We start from the raw sequence: 18,860 nt of genomic DNA, 5'->3' as shown, positions 1-18,860 counted from the left end.
CATGGGTAAGACTGCCGACCTGACTGCTGTCCAGAAGGCCATCATTGACACCCTCAAGCAAGAGGGTAAGACACAGAAAGAAATTTCTGAACGAATAGGCTGTTCCCAGAGTGCTGTATCAAGGGGGAAGTCTGTGGGAAGTCTGTGGGAAGGAAAAAGTGTGGCAGAAAACGTTGCACAACGAGAAGAGGTGACCGGACCCTGAGGAAGATTGTGGAGAAGGGCCGATTCCAGACCTTGGGGGACCTGCGGAAGCAGTGGACTGAGTCTGGAGTAGAAACATCCAGAGCCACCGTGCACAGGCGTGTGCAGGAAATGGGCTACAGGTGCCGCATTCCCCAGGTCAAGCCACTTTTGAACCAGAAACAGCGGCAGAAGCGCCTGACCTGGGCTACAGAGAAGCAGCACTGGACTGTTGCTCAGTGGTCCAAAGTACTGTTTTCGGAAATCAAGGTGCCAGAGTCTGGAGGAAGACTGGGGAGAAGGAAATGCCAAAATGCCTTAAGTCCAGTGTCAAGTACCCACAGTCAGTGATGGTCTGGGGTGCCATGTCAGCTGCTGGTGTTGGTCCACTGTGTTTTATCAAGGGCAGGGTCAATGCAGCTAGCTATCAGGAGATTTTGGAGCACTTCATGCTTCCATCTGCTGAAAAGCTTTATGGAGATGAAGATTTCATTTTTCAGCACGACCTGGCACCTGCTCACAGTGCCAAAACCACTGGTGAATGGTTTACTGACCATGGTATTACTGTGCTCAATTGGCCTGCCAACTCTCCTGACCTGAACCCCATAGAGAATCTGTGGGATATTGTGAAGAGAAAGTTGAGAGACACAAGACCCAACACTCTGGATGAGCTTAAGGCCGCTATCGAAGCATCCTGGGCCTCCATAACACCTCAGCAGTGCCACAGGCTGATTGCCTCCATGCCACGCCGCATTGAAGCAGTCATTTCTGCAAAAGGATTCCCGACCAAGTATTGAGTGCATAACTGAACATAATTATTTGAAGGTTGACTTTTTTTGTATTAAAAACACTTTTCTTTTATTGGTCGGATGAAATATGCTAATTTTTTGAGATAGGAATTTTGGGTTTTCATGAGCTGTATGCCAAAATCATCAGTATTAAAACAATAAAAGACCTGAAATATTTCAGTTGGTGTGCAATGAATCTAAAATATATGAAAGTTTAATTTTTATCATTACATTATGGAAAATAATGAACTTTATCACAATATGCTAATTTTTTGAGAAGGACCTGTATACTGTATATTGGTTTACAGTTCATTTTAATTTTATGCCCCTTTATTTATTTATTTATTTATTTTTGGCTTAATTGTCATTTTTCTACACAGATTTAGGATTTGGACACTCCTGACTCTTATCCGAAGCAGTTTACCAGTGTTACTTGTAAAAGAATTAGGGGCCCTGCTCAAGGGCCAAACATTTGTAACCTGGCAGCATTGGGACTTGAACCAGCAACCTTTTGCTTACCAGTATAGATCCTCTAATACTGAGTCACTGCCAATAAAACAATACAGCCATAAATAAATACACCGATCAACCATAACATTAAAACCACCTCCTTGTTTCTACACTCACTGTCCATTTTATCAGCTCCACTTACCATATAGAAGCACTTTGTAGTTCTACTCCAGCGCTGCCAGCACTGCTGGAGTTTTTAAATACCATGTCCACTCTATTAGACACTCCTTACCTAGTCGGTCCACCTTGTAGATGTAAAGTCAGAGACGATCGCTCATCTATTGCTGCTGTTTGAGTTGGTCATCTTTTAGACCTTCATCAGTGGTCGCAGGACGCTGCACACGGGGAGCTGTTGGCTATATATTTTTGGTTGGTGGACTATTCTCAATCCAGCAGTGACAGTGAGGTGTTTAAAAACCTCCAGCAGCGCTGCTGTGTCTGATCCACTCATCCAGCACAACACACACTAACACACCACCACCATGTCAGTGTCACTGCAGTGCTGAGAATCATCCACCACCTAAATAATACCTGCTCTGTGGGGGTTCTGACCATTGAAGAACAGCATGAAAGGGGGTAACAAAGCATGCAGAGAAACAGATGGACTACAGTCAGTAATTGTAGAACTACAAAGTGCTTCAATATAGTAATTGGAGCTGATAAAATGGACAGTGAGAGGTGGTTTTAATGTTATGACTGATCATGTGTATATACCAGGGGTTGGACAAAATAACTGAAACACCTGGTTTTAGACCACAATAATTTATTAGTATGGTGTAGGGCCTCCTTTTGCGGCCAATACAGCGTCAATTCGTCTTGGAAATGACATATACAAGTCCTGCACAGTGGTCAGAGGGATTTTAAGCCATTCTTCTTGCAGGATAGTGGCCAGGTCACTACGTGATGCTGGTGGAGGAAAACGTTTCCTGACTCGCTTCTCCAAAACACCCCAAAGTGGCTCAATAATATTTAGATCTGGTGACTGTGCAGGCCATGGGAGATGTTCAACTTCACTTTCATGTTCATCAAACCAATCTTTCACCAGTCTTGCTGTGTGTATTGGTGCATTGTCATCCTGATACACGGCACCGCCATTGGATGCACATGGTCCTCCAGAATGGTTCGGTAGTCCTTGGCAGTGACGCGCCCATCTAGCACAAGTATCGGGCCAAGGGAATGCCATGATATGGCAGCCCAAACCATCACTGATCCACCCCCATGCTTCACTCTGGGCATGCAACAGTCTGGGTGGTACGCTTCTTTGGGGCTTCTCCACACCGTAACTCTCCCGGATGTGGGGAAAACAGTAAAGGTGGACTCATCAGAGAACAATACATGTTTCACATTGTCCACAGCCCAAGATTTGCGCTCCTTGCACCATTGAAACCGACGTTTGGCATCGGCACGAGTGACCAAAGGTTTGGCTATAGCAGCCCGGCCGTGTATATCGACCCTGTGGAGCTCCCGACGGACAGTTCTGGTGGAAACAGGAGAGTTGAGGTGCACATTTAATTCTGCCGTGATTTGGGCAGCCGTGGTTTTATGTTTTTTGGATACAATCCGGGTTAGCACCCGAACATCCCTTTCAGACAGCTTCCTCTTGCGTCCACAGTTAATCCTGTTGGATGTGGTTTGTCCTTCTTGGTGGTATGCTGACATTACCCTGGATACCGTGGCTCTTGATACATCACAAAGACTTGCTGTCCTGGTCACAGATGCGCCAGCAAGACGTGCACCAACAATTTGTCCTCTTTTGAACTCTGGTATGTCACCCATAATGTTGTGTGCATTGCAATATTTTGAGCAAAACTGTGCTCTTACCCTGCTAATTGAACCTTCACACTCTGCTCTTACTGGTGCAATGTGCAATTAATGAAGATTGGCCACCAGACTGGTCCAATTTAGCCATGAAACCTCCCACACTAAAATGACAGGTGTTTCAGTTATTTTGTCCAACCCCTGTATATGATAATAATAATAAATGTTGAATAAATCTGAGCGGACTCGTGTCGTTTATATTGAACTCATTTATTCTCGTAGCCGTTAACGTGTAGAGCAGCAACTTGCTATAATAATATCAATATGATTCACATTTCAAAGCCCGAGACTCGTACACACACACGGCTCACAGCAACACACACACACCCCCCCCCCCAACCTACTCATTAATATTGGGACATAAAACATGGAAGTGCTGTACAAAATCAACACGACATTCAGTGTCTACAAATGAATGATTCTAAACTAAATGAATTAAAAACACAGTTAGGATGAACTGAATCTCGTTAAAGCTGTTCTTCTTTTTAACGTGCTGCTGATCATGCCGTGTAAAACTGAGCAATAAGTCTAAAACTTCAACCATTTAATCAAATAAAATCAAGGCAAAATAAATAAAGACATTTAATTATTATTATTATTCATACATGCTTTATCATCAGTAAGTTTATTTTATATATTTTTATTATTTATTTTATTTCTTTATTTTTTCTTACTGGTGAAAAATGTCAATTGAATCTAAATTTGTCAGATTTGAACTACGTGTCGTATTTGAGGACGAAGGCACAGCACAAAAAATCCAAAAATATACAGAAACGACATTTATCAGAAATAAAACAGCTAAAAAATTATAAAATTAAATAAATGAAATAAAAAGCTAATAAATGTTTTAGGTAAAAGTTCTACTCTGGAATCACAGATTAATGTAACGATACGATTATAAAATAAAACATTTATAAATATATTGCTGTAGAATCTTAACGTTTTTTTTCTTTAAGACATCAAGTTTTTACGTCTGTCGGTATAAACGCGGTGATTACAATCATAGAATAATAGAAAATACTTTCAAAATATGTTTGATTAAATGCTTTTATTTTTTTATTATTTTATTATTTTTTATTGATTGTTTGGGAGGAAAAACTGCCTAAAATTCTGTTGCATAAAGAGGAATAAAAAAATGCCCAAAAAACACCTTAAACCCCCCAAACACCTTAAACCCCCCAAAACCACCACGACCCCCAAGTTCTGTTCACCTGTGTTGAATCTTTCATTATTGACAAAATTCTCACTAATTACTAATAATTCTCGTTTATTAAATTTGTACTCGGGAGCAAAAGAACTATAAAATATTTAATAAAGACCAAATTTATTTTTATTTTATTTAATTTAAACTCGACCGTCTGGTAATAAAAACACATCTGGAGAACATCGTTTATACCTGTAATGATAAGGTTAAGACAGGCTCCACCCACAGATTTGTCTTTAAACCCTGCAACATATATCTCTATAACTCCGCCCACAGGTATCTTTAAACTCCGCCCACAGAGTTCTATTTAAACCCCGCCTACATGTTTCTCTTAAACTCCGCCCACAGAGTTCTCTTTTAACTCCACAAACGTAGTTCTCGTTAAACCGAGCCTACAGATTTCTCTGTAACCCCGTCTACTGAATTCTCTTTAGACCCCGCACACAGATTTGTCTTTAAACCCCGCCTACATGTTTCTCTTAAACTCCGCCCACAGATTTTTCTTTAAACTCCACCCACATATTTATCCTAAACTCCACCCATATAATTCTCTTTAAACTCCGCCCACATAGTTCTTGTTAAACCCCGCCCACATAGTTCTCTTTAACCCCGCCCATAGAGTTCTCTTTAAACTCCGCCCACAGGTTTATATTAAGCTCTCCTATGGGCGGAGTTCATAGATTTTTCTTTAAACTCCGTCCACAGATTGTCGTCTCCTCTAACTCATCACACTCCAGCGTCCGTCTGATCATTTAACGATAAATCATCAATAATATGAATAAAAGCAGCCGAACATTTCAGTCACAATAAAACCATCAGAAGTATTCGAGCAGCTGAGGGTTCGGGGGTCTGATGGTGGAGCAGTGGTGGCTCGACTCAAGGGTTCGATGGTCTGATGGTGGAGCAGTGGTGGCTCGGCTCAAGTGTTCGGGGGTCTGATGGTGGAGCAGTGGTGGCACGGCTCAAGGGTTCGGGGGTCTGATGGTGGAGCAGTGGTGGCTCGGCTCAAGGGTTCGGGGGTCTGATGGTGGAGCAGTGGTGGCTCGGCTCAAGGGTTCGGGGGTCTGATGGTGGAGCAGTGGTGGCTCGGCTCAAGGGTTCGGGCTGTGATCCATCAATAAGCAGGTCTGAGCTTTAAATCCTCGCTCCACCACTGTTGGGTTTTTAACAAGCCCTTCAGAATCACAGCTGTTCTTCAGCTGGACCCCCGAGCGCTGAGCTCCGACACTGCGGGGATTTCATCTACAACGTTATTACTCTGCTTTACCAGCAGATAAACAATCACTGACTGAGAGGTTAATAAATGAGATGTTTCCTCTACAGGCTGAACATGATCATCAATCCAGACCCACGATGATTATTTATACAGAATAACGAGGCTCAGATCCATCGTTACAATCCCTGATATTAAATTATTCATATAAATTTATTCACTCAGATTATTTTACCTTCAAATAAAATTTACTCAGAGTTTCTTTAAATGTGGATTTTCATCAGATCAGGTTATAAAAGTGCAGCAGTTAAATAAGTCACTTATTAACAACTAATGAAACAATTAAGCTTCATATTAACGATAATCAATGATTATTAACTATTAACGATTATTAACGATTATTAACAATTATTAATTATTATTAATGATTAACTATTAATAATTATTAATGATTATTAACGATTATTAATAATTATTAATGATGTGTTAGTGTTACAGTAGCTCCAAAGTTCCATCATTTATTATTTTATTGTGATCAAGAGTTTTGGCTTTAACAAATAAACCAAACGGTAACAGTGATGAGTTTAGGAGAAATAATCTGATATCATATTTAACCTACAGCAGTTTCGCTTCCAGTTAAACCTACAGTCATCATTCCTATTCAACCCACCAGGTGTTATTCCCTCTAAATACTTTATTATTTATCCCATTCAGCCTACAGCAGTTTATTCCCACTGAGCCTGCAGATGATTTTCACGAGGAGCTGAATTTAATAATAAATCTAAAACATTTCATTTCAACTTTCTCCAGATGCATTATATATATATATACTATATTATACACTATATTATACACTATATTGCCTAAAGTATTCACTCTTCTGCCTTCACACGTATATGAACTTGAGTGACTCCCATTCTTAATCCATAGGGTTTAATATGATGTTGCCACCCTTTGCAGCTATAACAGCTTCAACTCCTCTGGGAAGGCTTTCCACAAGGTTTAGGAGTGTGTTTATGGGAATTTTTGACCATTCATCCAGAAGCGCATTTGTGAGGTCAGACACTGATGTTGGACGAGAAGGCCTGGCTCACAGTCTCCGCTCTAATTCATCCCAAAGGTGATCTATCTATCGGGTTGAGGTCAGGACTCTGTGCAGGCCAGTCAAGTTCAGTGAGTGAATACTTTTGGCAATATAGTGTATGTGTTTTTATTACCAGATCGTCTCTGACTCTGTCTGACTGTCACAGGTTACATACTAACTAGGTAACTAGCTAGTTTATATAATCAGTAAATAGTGAAAAGGAAACAAGGGTTGAGTCAGCGTAAAGATTGATTTATGAGAAATAAAGAATAAAAGACGGTGGTGGTGATTATCGATCGGTCAGTTCCATGTGATTATTACACGTACAGGAAATCGGTTAGTATTTATTTCTATTTACAGACACGGCACCGGTGACGAGACTAAAACGAGGCTCCACTAACAGGGTATTAGCATGATGCTTTTCCTTTTTCTCTGATGTTTTAGGTTAATAAAATCCCAACGACAAGCTCAATAACAACCACGTCACAATATTGTTTATATTAATCAGCCATGATATCGTTTATAAATCAGCTGTACGGAGCGACAGTCCCGCTTCAGTCTGAACCATCAAACCTTCCTTTCTCTTCTTCTTTTTTTATTTGTAAATGAAAAGTCACTTTGAAGCTCCAGGTTTTTTTTCAGGAATTTTGGAGTCTTCGGATGTTTCCGTGCAAACGTTGATTTCGCATAGTGTAAAGTGTAACTGAGCACTGTAAATTCTACTCTGTACGAGTCTCTATCATACAGCTTCAGCATCCAGCTAACACAACAGAACGGGTTTTAAAGCTGCTGCTCTTTCGGGTTTTCCGGCCCGGACGAGGCCTGATATGATTTCAAACTGGCCAGTGGGATGTCGGTCATGTGACCACCGACTCCCACCCCTCCTATTCCGAAAGCCTTGCGATCTCCGAAATGCTCGTGGCCGCTCTTCCAGCCGCGGTTCAGCGTGTGCCCGTTCAGGAGTTTGTCTTTTGTCCACTCGCTCTGGCCGCTCCCATAGGTGGAGGACGGAGATTTGGGCGGCATCCAGCAGTTATCCGAGTGCCCGAGCACCAAACACTCCTGGGTGCACATTTCTGTCGCCTCCATCAGACCCCGAGGACCCAAAAGTCCATCTGTGAGGAGAGGAGAAGAGACAACAATTTAATTTGTGTAAAAAAAAAAAAAAATTTTATGGTAATATTGTTGTTTATATTTATAGATGTGGAGAACAGTGATGGGTGAATCCTAAACTAGTTAGTAAAACTGCCAGTGTTAAAGCTAAATATTAAATTATAATAAAAACTTTTGGTTTCAACAATAAATAAATAAATATTGTAATAAATATTAATTGTAATAAATAAATATATAAATATATATATATATATATATATATATATATATATATATATATATATACAGTGGTATGTAAAAGTTTGGGCACCCCTGATATTTTTCATGATTTTCCTTTATAAATCATTGGTTGTTTGGATCAGCAATTTCAGTTAAATATATCATATAGCAGACGAACACAGTGATATTTGAGAAGTGAAATGAAGTTTATAGGATTTACAGAAAGTGTGCAATAATTATTTAAACAAAATTAGGCAGGTGCATAATTTTGGGCACCCTTGTCGTTTTATTGATTTGAATACCTTTAGCACTAATTATTGGAACACATAATTTGTTTTGTAAGCTCATTGACCCTTGACCTACATACACATGTGAATCCAATTATGAGACAGGGTTAAGGTGGCCAATTGCAAGTGTTTCTCCTCTTTGCATCTTCTCTGAAGAGTGGCAACATGGGAGCCTCAAAACAACTCTCAAATGACCTGAAAACAAAGATTGTTCAACATCATGGTTTAGGGGAAGGATACAAAAAGCTATCTCAGAGATTTCAGCTGTCAGTTTCCACTGTGAGGAACATAGTGAGGAAATGGAAGACCACAGGCACAGTTCAAGTTAAGGCCCGAAGTGGCAGGCCAAGAAAAATCTCAGATAGGCAGAGGCGAAGGATGGTGAGAACAGTCATAGTCAACCCACAGACCAGCTCCAAAGACCTACAACATCATCTTGCTGCAGATGGTGTCACTGTGCATCGTTCAACTATTCAGCGCACTTTGCACAAGGAGAGGCTGTATGGGAGAGTAATGCAGAAGAAGCCTTTTCTGCGCACACGCCACAAACAGAGTCGCTTGAGTTATGCTAAAGCACATTTGGACAAGCCAGCTTCATTTTGGAATAAGGTGCTGTGGACTGATGAAACTAAAATTGAGTTATTTGGACATAACAAGGGGCGGTATGCATGGCGGAAAAAGAACACAGCATTCCAGGACAAACACTTGCTACCCACAGTAAAATTTGGTGGCGGTTCCATTATGCTGTGGGGCTGTGTGGCCAGTGCAGGTACTGGGAATCTTGTTAAAGTTGAGGGTCGCATGGATTCCAGTCAATATCAGCAGATTCTTGAGAACAATGTTCAAGAATTAGTGACAACGTTGAAGTTGCGCCGGGGCTGGATACTTCAACAAGACAACGACCCTAAACACTGCTCAAAATCTACTAAGGCAATCATGCAGAGGAACAAGTACAACGTTCTGGAATGGCCATCTCAGTCTCCAGACCTGAATATTATTGAAAATCTGTGGTGTGATTTAAAGCGGGCTGTCCATGCTCGGAAACCATCAAACCTGACTGAACTGGAGATGTGTTGTAAAGAAGAATGGTCCAAAATACCTTCAACCAGACTCTCATTGGAAGCTATAGGAAGCGTTTAGAGGCTGTTATTTCTGCAAAAGGAGGATGTACTAAATATTGATGTAATTTTTCTGTTGGGGTGCCCAAAATTATGCACCTGCCTAATTTTTTTTAAATAATTATTGCACACTTTCTGTAAATCCTATGAACTTCATTTCACTTCTCAAATATCACTGTGTTCGTCTGCTATATGATATATTTAACTGAAATTGCTGATCCGAACAACCAATGATTTATAAAGGAAAATCATGAAAAATATCAGGGGTGCCCAAACTTTTACATACCACTGTATATATTGTAATAAATAATATTAGCTTTAAGTTATTTAGTTATTATAAATTATAATCATAACTTTTGGTTTCAACAAAAAATTAATAAATAAATAACTAATAAATAAACAGTAATAGTATAATAGTATTAATAGTAATAATAATAGTATCTTCTCTAATTATTTATTCTTTCTGTGCGGCCCGGTAATAAATGACACACGGACCAGTACCGGTCCGCGGCCCGGTGGTTGGGGACCCCTGGACTAAAGGACCAGACTGTTATCAGTGAAAATCTGTCATGTTTTGTAGGTTCATCAGCATGAGAGACCTGCACATGGGTGAAGGTACTACTGACATGGAGGCGTATTTTGGATTTTAGAAAGACACGTGCTGCCATCGAGACGACCTCAATTTCTTTCTGTATGGGCTACAACAGTGTGGCTTTGTAAACACAGAGTGTGTGTGCTTGACCGGCCTGCCTGCAGTCCAGATCTGTCTCCTGTTGTAAGAGGAGAATCAGATGACGGCGAGCACGGACTGTTGAGCAGCTGAATCTCGTATCGAGCAAGAACAGAGAAAAATTCCACTCACAAACCTGCAACCATCAGTGTCCTCAGTTCCTCATGCATTAAACCGCAGAAATTAATAGAAACGCTGATGGAACACAGGGGGGAACACAGGGGGGAACACGCCCCTGTCCTGACTTTTTTGGAGTCTGTGTTTCTATTTACAAACTAGAAGTTGATCAGTGAAACATTATAAATCTTTTTTTTTTTTTTACTTTTATCAGGTAAATAAAGATTGAAGAGAATGAACTTATTTTTACTGCCTTTTACTAAACGTCCCAACTTTTACTGGAAAGAGGGTTTCTTTATTTAAATAATGCCAGTTTGTCTCCTCTATCAGTTTAGCCTAAAACAATCCTGCCCGGCATAAAACATTTTGATTTTATTCATAATAAAGCAGTATTTTTTTACAGTAATGTTCTGGATCTGGCTGAATCCCAGAATATCTCCATTCTCCAGCGCACGGTGTATTAAATATGGGCTCCACACCCCCGATAGTGCACTATAGGTCCATCAGGGAGTCATTTCCTCCCTAATATCACTCTCAAGATTGCAGTCGAACATTTTTCAGATGATCATTAAAGATCTCGGTGCTCATATCAGCCTGTAAACGGTGTTCAGATCTGTTCTGAATGAGTCCTAAGATCATTTTGGTGAATGGCTTTCCTCACATGGTCGCCTCATTTCTCTGCTGTCGCTCGAATAATAAAACACTTTATTGGCTGCTTTAATGTTCCACGATCCAGCGGTGCTGATATTTATTCTCCAACTCATGTCGTCCTGCTGGGCTTTTCAAACATCTCACTGTTACTGCTGGGACGGACCATCACCCAAATATTAGGAACCACTCACATTAATGTCCACTGAGTTTTTAACATCAAAAAAGGCACAACATTTGGTTTTATTGATGTTTTTAATATAAAAGTGAGCGGTTCAGAATAATGCTTGTGTTTATCATTATCACCTCATAAAGCTGGTGTTGCACTAGTCAGAGATGGGGACTCGAGTAAGTGGCACACACAGCGACTTCATCCACTCATGATTCACCTCAGATCACAAACACACACTGAACAATTTCATCCTCCAGTGAGGAACCGGGCGTGGTCTCTGTTCCTCTGTTCCTCTGTTCCTCTGTTCCTCTGTCCTGCTGCTCTGCTCCTCTTTCATGTTTGTAAATGTTTGATATAAATGATTTATTTGCTCATGAATAAAAGTGTTGCAGTGAAGCAGCGAGGAGAGTCGATACAGCCGCAGCGCTCGGCGTGGACGACAGCACAGGATTTCATTCAGCTCATCAATATTAATCAGAATAAAAAAATGCATTTTATATCAAAACTTTTACTTATTTTTACTTTTTATCACATTTATTACAGCAACACAGTTCTTACTGAAATGACTTCTGTTTTAAAATTGAAGCTACAACTAACATTTAAACACATTTATAATATTAATGTAATTAAAATAAATGCAGCAGATTGTTAGTAAAGAGAATGATTTTAATTTTAATAAACTGCTGTAGGGTGAGTGGGTGAATAAAGTGCTGTAGGGTGAGTGGGTGAATAAAGTGCTGTAGGGTGAGTGGGTGAATAAAGTGCTGTAGGGTGAGTGGGTGAATAAAGTGCTGTAGGGTGAGTGGGAGTGGGAGCAATAAAGTGCTGTAGGGTGAGTGGGAGGAATAAAGTGCTGTAGGGTGAGTGGGAGTGGGTGAATAAAGTGTTGTAGGGTGAGTGGGAGTGGTTGAATAAAGTGCTGTAGGGTGAGTGGGAGTGGGAGGAATAAAGTGCTGTAGGGTGAGTGGGAGTGGTTGAATAAAGTGCTGTAGGGTGAGTGGGAGTGGGAGGAATAAAGTGCTGTAGGGTGAGTGGGAGTGGGTGAATAAAGTGCTGTAGGGTGAGTGGGAGTGAGTGAATAAAGTGCTGTAGGGTGAGTGGGTGAAAAAAGTGCTGTAGGGTGAGTGGGAGTGGGAGGAATAAAGTGCTGTAGGGTGAGTGGGAGTGGGTGAATAAAGTGCTGTAGGGTGAGTGGGAGTGGGTGAATAAAGTGCTGTAGGGTGAGTGGGAGTGGGTGAATAAAGTGCTGTAGGGTGAGTGGGAGTGGGAGGAATAAAGTGCTGTAGGGTGAGTGGGAGCGGGAGGAATAAAGTGCTGTAGGGTGAGTGGGAGTGGGAGGAATAAAGTGCTGTAGGGTGAGTGGGAGTGGGAGGAATAAACTGCTGTAGGGTGAGTGGGAGGAATAAAGTGCTGTAGGGTGAGTGGGAGTGGGAGGAATAAACTGCTGTAGGGTGAGTGGGAGGAATAAAGTGCTGTAGGGTAAGTGGGTGAATAAGGTGCTGTAGGGTGAGTGGGAGTGGGAGGAATAAAGTGCTTTAGGGTGAGTGGGAGTGGGAGGAATAAAGTGCTGTAGGGTGAGTGGGAGGAATAAAGTGCTGTAGGGTGAGTGGGAGTGGGTGAATAAAGTGCTGTAGGGTGAGTGGGAGTGGGTGAATAAAGTGTTGTAGGGTGAGTGGGAGTGGGAGGAATAAAGTGCTGTAGGGTGAGTGGGAGTGGGTGAATAAAGTGCTGTGGGGTGAGTGGGAGTGGGTGAATAAAGTGTTGTAGGGTGAGTGGGAGTGGTTGAATAAAGTGCTGTAGGGTGAGTGGGAGTGGGAGGAATAAAGTGCTGTAGGGTGAGTGGGAGTGGGTGAATAAAGTGCTGTGGGGTGAGTGGGAGTGGGTGAATAAAGTGTTGTAGGGTGAGTGGGAGTGGTTGAATAAAGTGCTGTAGGGTGAGTGGGAGTGGGAGGAATAAAGTGCTGTAGGGTGAGTGGGAGTGGGTGAATAAAGTGCTGTAGGGTGAGTGGGAGTGGGAGGAATAAAGTGCTGTAGGGTGAGTGGGAGCGGGAGGAATAAAGTGCTGTAGGGTGAGTGGGAGTGGGAGGAATAAAGTGCTGTAGGGTGAGTGGGAGTGGGAGGAATAAACTGCTGTAGGGTGAGTGGGAGGAATAAAGTGCTGTAGGGTGAGTGGGAGTGGGAGGAATAAACTGCTGTAGGGTGAGTGGGAGGAATAAAGTGCTGTAGGGTGAGTGGGAGTGGGAGGAATAAAGTGCTGTAGGGTAAGTGGGTGAATAAGGTGCTGTAGGGTGAGTGGGAGTGGGAGGAATAAAGTGCTGTAGGGTGAGTGGGAGTGGGAGGAATAAAGTGCTGTAGGGTGAGTGGGAGGAATAAAGTGCTGTAGGGTGAGTGGGAGTGGGTGAATAAAGTGCTGTAGGGTGAGTGGGAGTGGGTGAATAAAGTGTTGTAGGGTGAGTGGGAGTGGGTGAATAAAGTGTTGTAGGGTGAGTGGGAGTGGGAGGAATAAAGTGCTGTAGGGTGAGTGGGAGTGGGTGAATAAAGTGCTGTAGGGTGAGTGGGAGTGGTTGAATAAAGTGCTGTAGGGTGAGTGGGAGGAATAAAGTGCTGTAGGGTGAGTGGGGATGGGAGGAATAAAGTGCTGTAGGGTGAGTGGGAGTGGGTGAATAAAGTGCTGTAGGGTGAGTGGGAGTGGGTGAATAAAGTGTTGTAGGGTGAGTGGGAGTGGGTGAATAAAGTGTTGTAGGGTGAGTGGGAGTGGGAGGAATAAAGTGCTGTAGGGTGAGTGGGAGTGGTTGAATAAAGTGCTGTAGGGTGAGTGGGAGGAATAAAGTGCTGTAGGGTGAGTGGGAGTGGGAGGAATAAAGTGCTGTAGGGTGAGTGGGAGTGGGAGGAATAAAGTGCTGTAGGGTGAGTGGGAGTGGTTGAATAAAGTGCTGTAGGGTGAGTGGGAGTGGGTTGAATAAAGTGCTGTAGGGTGAGTGGGAGTGGGAGGAATAAAGTGCTGTAGGGTGAGTGGGAGTGGGTGAATAAAGTGCTGTAGGGTGAGTGGGAGTGGAAGGAATAAAGTGCTGTAGGGTGAGTGGGAGTGGGAGGAATAAAATGCTGTAGGGTGAGTGGGAGGAATAAAGTGCTGTAGGGTGAGTGGGAGGAATAAAGTGCTGTAGGGTGAGTGGGAGTGGGAGGAATAAAGTGCTGTAGGGTGAGTGGGAGTGGGTGAATAAAGTGCTGTAGGGTGAGTGGGAGTGGGAGGAATAAAGTGCTGTAGGGTGAGTGGGAGGAATAAAGTGCTGTAGGGTGAGTGGGAGGAATAAAGTGCTGTAGGGTGAGTGGGAGGAATAAAGTGCTGTAGGGTGAGTGGGAGGAATAAAGTGCTGTAGGGTGAGTGGGAGGAATAAAGTGCTGTAGGGTGAGTGGGAGTGGGAGGAATAAAGTGCTGTAGGGTGAGTGGGAGTGGGTGAATAAAGTGCTGTAGGGTGAGTGGGAGTGGGTGAATAAAGTGCTGTAGGGTGAGTGGGAGTGGGTGAATAAAGTGCTGTAGGGTGAGTGGGAGTGGGAGGAATAAAGTGCTGTAGGGTGAGTGGGAGGAATAAAGTGCTGTAGGGTGAGTGGGAGTGGGAGGAATAAAGTGCTGTAGGGTGAGTGGGAGTGGGTGAATAAAGTGCTGTAGGGTGAGTGGGAGTGGGAGGAATAAAGTGCTGTAGGGTGAGTGGGAGGAATAAAGTGCTGTAGGGTGAGTGGGAGGAATAAAGTGCTGTAGGGTGAGTGGGAGGAATAAAGTGCTGTAGGGTGAGTGGGAGGAATAAAGTGCTGTAGGGTGAGTGGGAGGAATAAAGTGCTGTAGGGTGAGTGGGAGTGGGAGGAATAAAGTGCTGTAGGGTGAGTGGGAGTGGGTGAATAAAGTGCTGTAGGGTGAGTGGGAGTGGGTGAATAAAGTGCTGTAGGGTGAGTGGGAGTGGGTGAATAAAGTGCTGTAGGGTGAGTGGGAGTGGGAGGAATAAAGTGCTGTAGGGTGAGTGGGAGGAATAAAGTGCTGTAGGGTGAGTGGGAGTGGGAGGAATAAAGTGCTGTAGGGTGAGTGGGAGTGGGTGAATAAAGTGCTGTAGGGTGAGTGGGAGTGGGTGAATAAAGTGCTGTAGGGTGAGTGGGAGTGGGTGAATAAAGTGCTGTAGGGTGAGTGGGAGTGGGAGGAATAAAGTGCTGTAGGGTGAGTGGGAGGAATAAAGTGCTGTAGGGTGAGTGGGAGGAATAAAGTGCTGTAGGGTGAGTGGGAGGAATAAAGTGCTGTAGGGTGAGTGGGAGTGGGAGGAATAAAGTGCTGTAGGGTGAGTGGGAGTGGGTGAATAAAGTGCTGTAGGGTGAGTGGGAGTGGGTGAATAAAGTGCTGTAGGGTGAGTGGGAGTGGGAGGAATAAAGTGCTGTAGGGTGAGTGGGAGGAATAAAGTGCTGTAGGGTGAGTGGGAGGAATAAAGTGCTGTAGGGTGAGTGGGAGGAATAAAGTGCTGTAGGGTGAGTGGGAGTGGGAGGAATAAAGTGCTGTAGGGTGAATCGTACCTGAGTTCGGATCGGAGTTCCCGTCGGCTTCAGTTCTTTTGTCCTGCTCATAAAACTCGTCCTGTGCTAGTGGGAGGGGCTTATTGGTCAAAGCTCCGCCCCCTACAGACTCTGGCTCGCCCAATCCGCTGTCACTGCAGCTTTCCTGAGATCCGTCCGGGAGGTGAAAGGTCACGCGGCGCTGGGACTGTGGGTAACGAGACATGCTGGTGTTAGAGCTCGTTACTGAAATTAATATAAAAGCTTAATAACATCAGGAGGAGCCACAGAGAGCCTGGAGACTCGTTAGTGCATGACTCCGCCCCTCGTTAGTGCCGCTCACTGCAATTAATGTGATTAATGAGGGTCAAAACCCCAGCATGAGTAAAAATAACAAAGTAATACAAATATACACTGATCAGTCATAACATTATAACCACCTCCTACTCCTATACACTCACTGTCCATTTTATCAGCTCCACTTACCATATAGAAGCACTTTGTAGTTCTACAATTACTGACTGTAGTCAATCTGTTTCTCTACATGCTTTGTTAGCTCCTTTCATGCTGTTCTTCAATGGTCAGGACCCCCACAGGACCCCCACAGAGCAGGTATTATTTAGGTGGTGGATGATTCTCAGCACTGCAGTGACACTGACATGGTGGTGGTGTGTTAGTGTGTGTTGTGCTGGTATGAGTGGATCAGACACAGCAGCGCTGCTGGAGTTTTAAAACACCGTGTCCACTCACTGTCCACTCTATTAGACACTCCTACCTAGCCGGTCCACCTTGTAGATGTAAAGTCAGAGACGATCGCTCATCTATTGCTGCTGTTTGAGTCGCTCATCTTCTAGACCTTCATCAGTGGGCACAGGACGCTGCCCACGGGGCGCTGTCGGCTGGATGTTTTTGGTTGGTGGACGATTCTCAGTCCAGCAGTGACAGTGAGGTGTTTAAAAACTCCAGCAGCGCTGCTGTGTCTGATCTACTCATACCAGCACAGCATGAAAGGGGGGTAACAAAGCATGTAGAGAAACAGATGGACTACAGTCAGTAATTGTAGAACTACAAAGTGCTTCTATATGGTAAGTGGAGCTGATAAAATGGACAGTGTGTGTAGATCAGTGCTCTATCTGTGGAATAAATGATTTAAAATTTCTTCTCATTACAGTTAAAATCAATGACTGACTGTAACTCATCAGTGTTGATTTTATTACTTGTTGGTATTTCTCATTAAACACCTTCAATACCAGAAACACCGAAACCAAACACTAATAATTATAATAAACATTAATAATTATAATAAACATTAATAATTATAATAAACATTAATAATTATAATAAACACTAATTATTATAATAAACATTAATAATTATAATAAACATTAATAATTATAATAAACACTAATAATTATAATAAACATTAATAATTATAATAAACATTAATAATTATAATAAACACTAATAATTATAATAAACATTAATAATTATAATAAACATTAATAATTATAATAAACATTAATAATTATAATAAACATTAATAATTATAATAAACACTCTAAATAATCAGATTAATTGTAAATAAAGTGAAAGTTAAATCAGCTCTGGTCGGGTCTCCGTGTGGAGATGTTCCACCCATAACCGTCGTTGCTCCAGTGGAACCCAGACGCGTCATTACTGATAATAAAACATGATCTGTAATAAAATACCATGAGCTCCAGCACGGCTAATCTGATCCGGTCCTCAGTAACAGGTGAACGCTGAATTCCTCCCCAGCGGAGGTTTAGGTTTAGGTTTAGGTTTAGGTTTAGTTTATAATTGATGTGGTTTCTGATCACTGATATTTTTATCTCATTTCTGTGTCGTCGGTTTTGCTGGTGACACGATCAGTGCTGTAATGATGATGAAAAGCAAAGGTCAACTCATCCCACATCCACACAAACACTGCAATTCCACATAAACACTGACATTCAATTACTGCCGGGCGAGGAGACGAGGGCAGGGTGGCGGCGCTGCCACCGAGAGAGAGAGCGGGCGTGTCACGGTGACACCGGCATCCTGCCTTTAACCACCGATAGACATTTTCAACCTGAAGAGAAGCTTTTTATTCCTGCTCAGAGATGCAGAGGACCAGAGGAGACTAATCAGTGTTTAAATCAATGTTTAAATCAGTGTTTATATCAGTGTTAGTGTTAGATCAGCTTTAATTCAGTGTTTAAATCAGTGTTAGATCAGTGTTGGTGTTAGATAAGCAATAGATCAGTGTTAGATCAGTATTAGATCAGTGATCATGACACAACAGCTTCAAGCACCAGCCCCCCAAAAACAGCCTCAAACACCAGCATTAAAAACCAGCTCAAACACCAGCCTCAAAACCATCCCTAAACACCAGCCTCAAACACCAGCATTAAAAACCAGCTCAAACACCAGCTTCAAACACTAGCCTCAAACAACTGCTTCAAACACCATCCCCAAAACCAGACGCAAGCACCAGCCTTGTTTCTACACTCACTGTCCATTTTATCAGCTCCACTTACCATATAAAAGCACTTTGTAGTTCTACAATTACTGACTGTAGTCCATCTGGTGTGTTAGTGTGTGTTGTGCTGGTATGAGTGGATCAGACACAGCAGTGCTGCTGGAGTTTTCAAACACCTCACTGTCACTGCTGGACTAAGAATTGTCCACCAACCAAAAATATCCAGCCAACAGCGCCCCGTGGGCAGGGGGTCCTGACCATTGAAGAACAGCATGAAAGGGGGTAACAAAGCATGTAGAGAAACAGATGGACTACAGTCAGTAATTGTAGAACTACAAAGTGCTTCTATATAGTAAGTGGAGCTGATAAAATGGACAGTGAGTGTAGAAACAGATCGACTTTAACATCCTGTCCTCACACCAGACAAAATCACATCCAGCGAGACCTCGGACGAAACCACAAAAAAAGAGAAGCAAACCAACAACCACTCTCACCGCTGCCACTTATGGGGGTCTCACCGGGGCACAGTACCCACATGGACAGAGCTGAAATTAGCTTTTGGAAGTAAAAAAGAGGGAGCCGCCCTAAAGGTCCAGCCCTCAGAGACCCGCCACCATCATCAACACCCTGCACACCCCTCCATGCCA

The 18,860-nt window shown here is 42.7% G+C and overlaps 1 protein-coding gene across 1 annotated transcript in view; it reads right to left on the bottom strand.

The window, feature by feature from the left end:
* Positions 1-7,041: 7,041 nt before the first annotated feature.
* LOC134317272 (protocadherin-9) overlaps positions 7,042-18,860 on the bottom strand; it is a 267,240-nt gene continuing 255,421 nt past the window's right edge. Inside the window, exons 4-5 of the mRNA XM_062998089.1 lie at positions 15,756-15,942; positions 7,042-7,915 (exon numbers count right to left, since the gene is read on the bottom strand). Coding sequence (XP_062854159.1) covers positions 7,581-7,915; positions 15,756-15,942 — 522 coding nt within the window. The 3' untranslated portion in view covers positions 7,042-7,580. The remainder of the gene's footprint in view (positions 7,916-15,755; positions 15,943-18,860) is intronic.

The sequence above is a fragment of the Trichomycterus rosablanca genome, chromosome 6 (assembly GCF_030014385.1).
Source record: "Trichomycterus rosablanca isolate fTriRos1 chromosome 6, fTriRos1.hap1, whole genome shotgun sequence".
Classification (NCBI taxonomy): domain Eukaryota; kingdom Metazoa; phylum Chordata; class Actinopteri; order Siluriformes; family Trichomycteridae; genus Trichomycterus; species Trichomycterus rosablanca.
The sequence above is the reverse complement of the archived record's forward strand: the minus strand, read 5'-3'. Positions and strand labels throughout refer to the sequence as shown.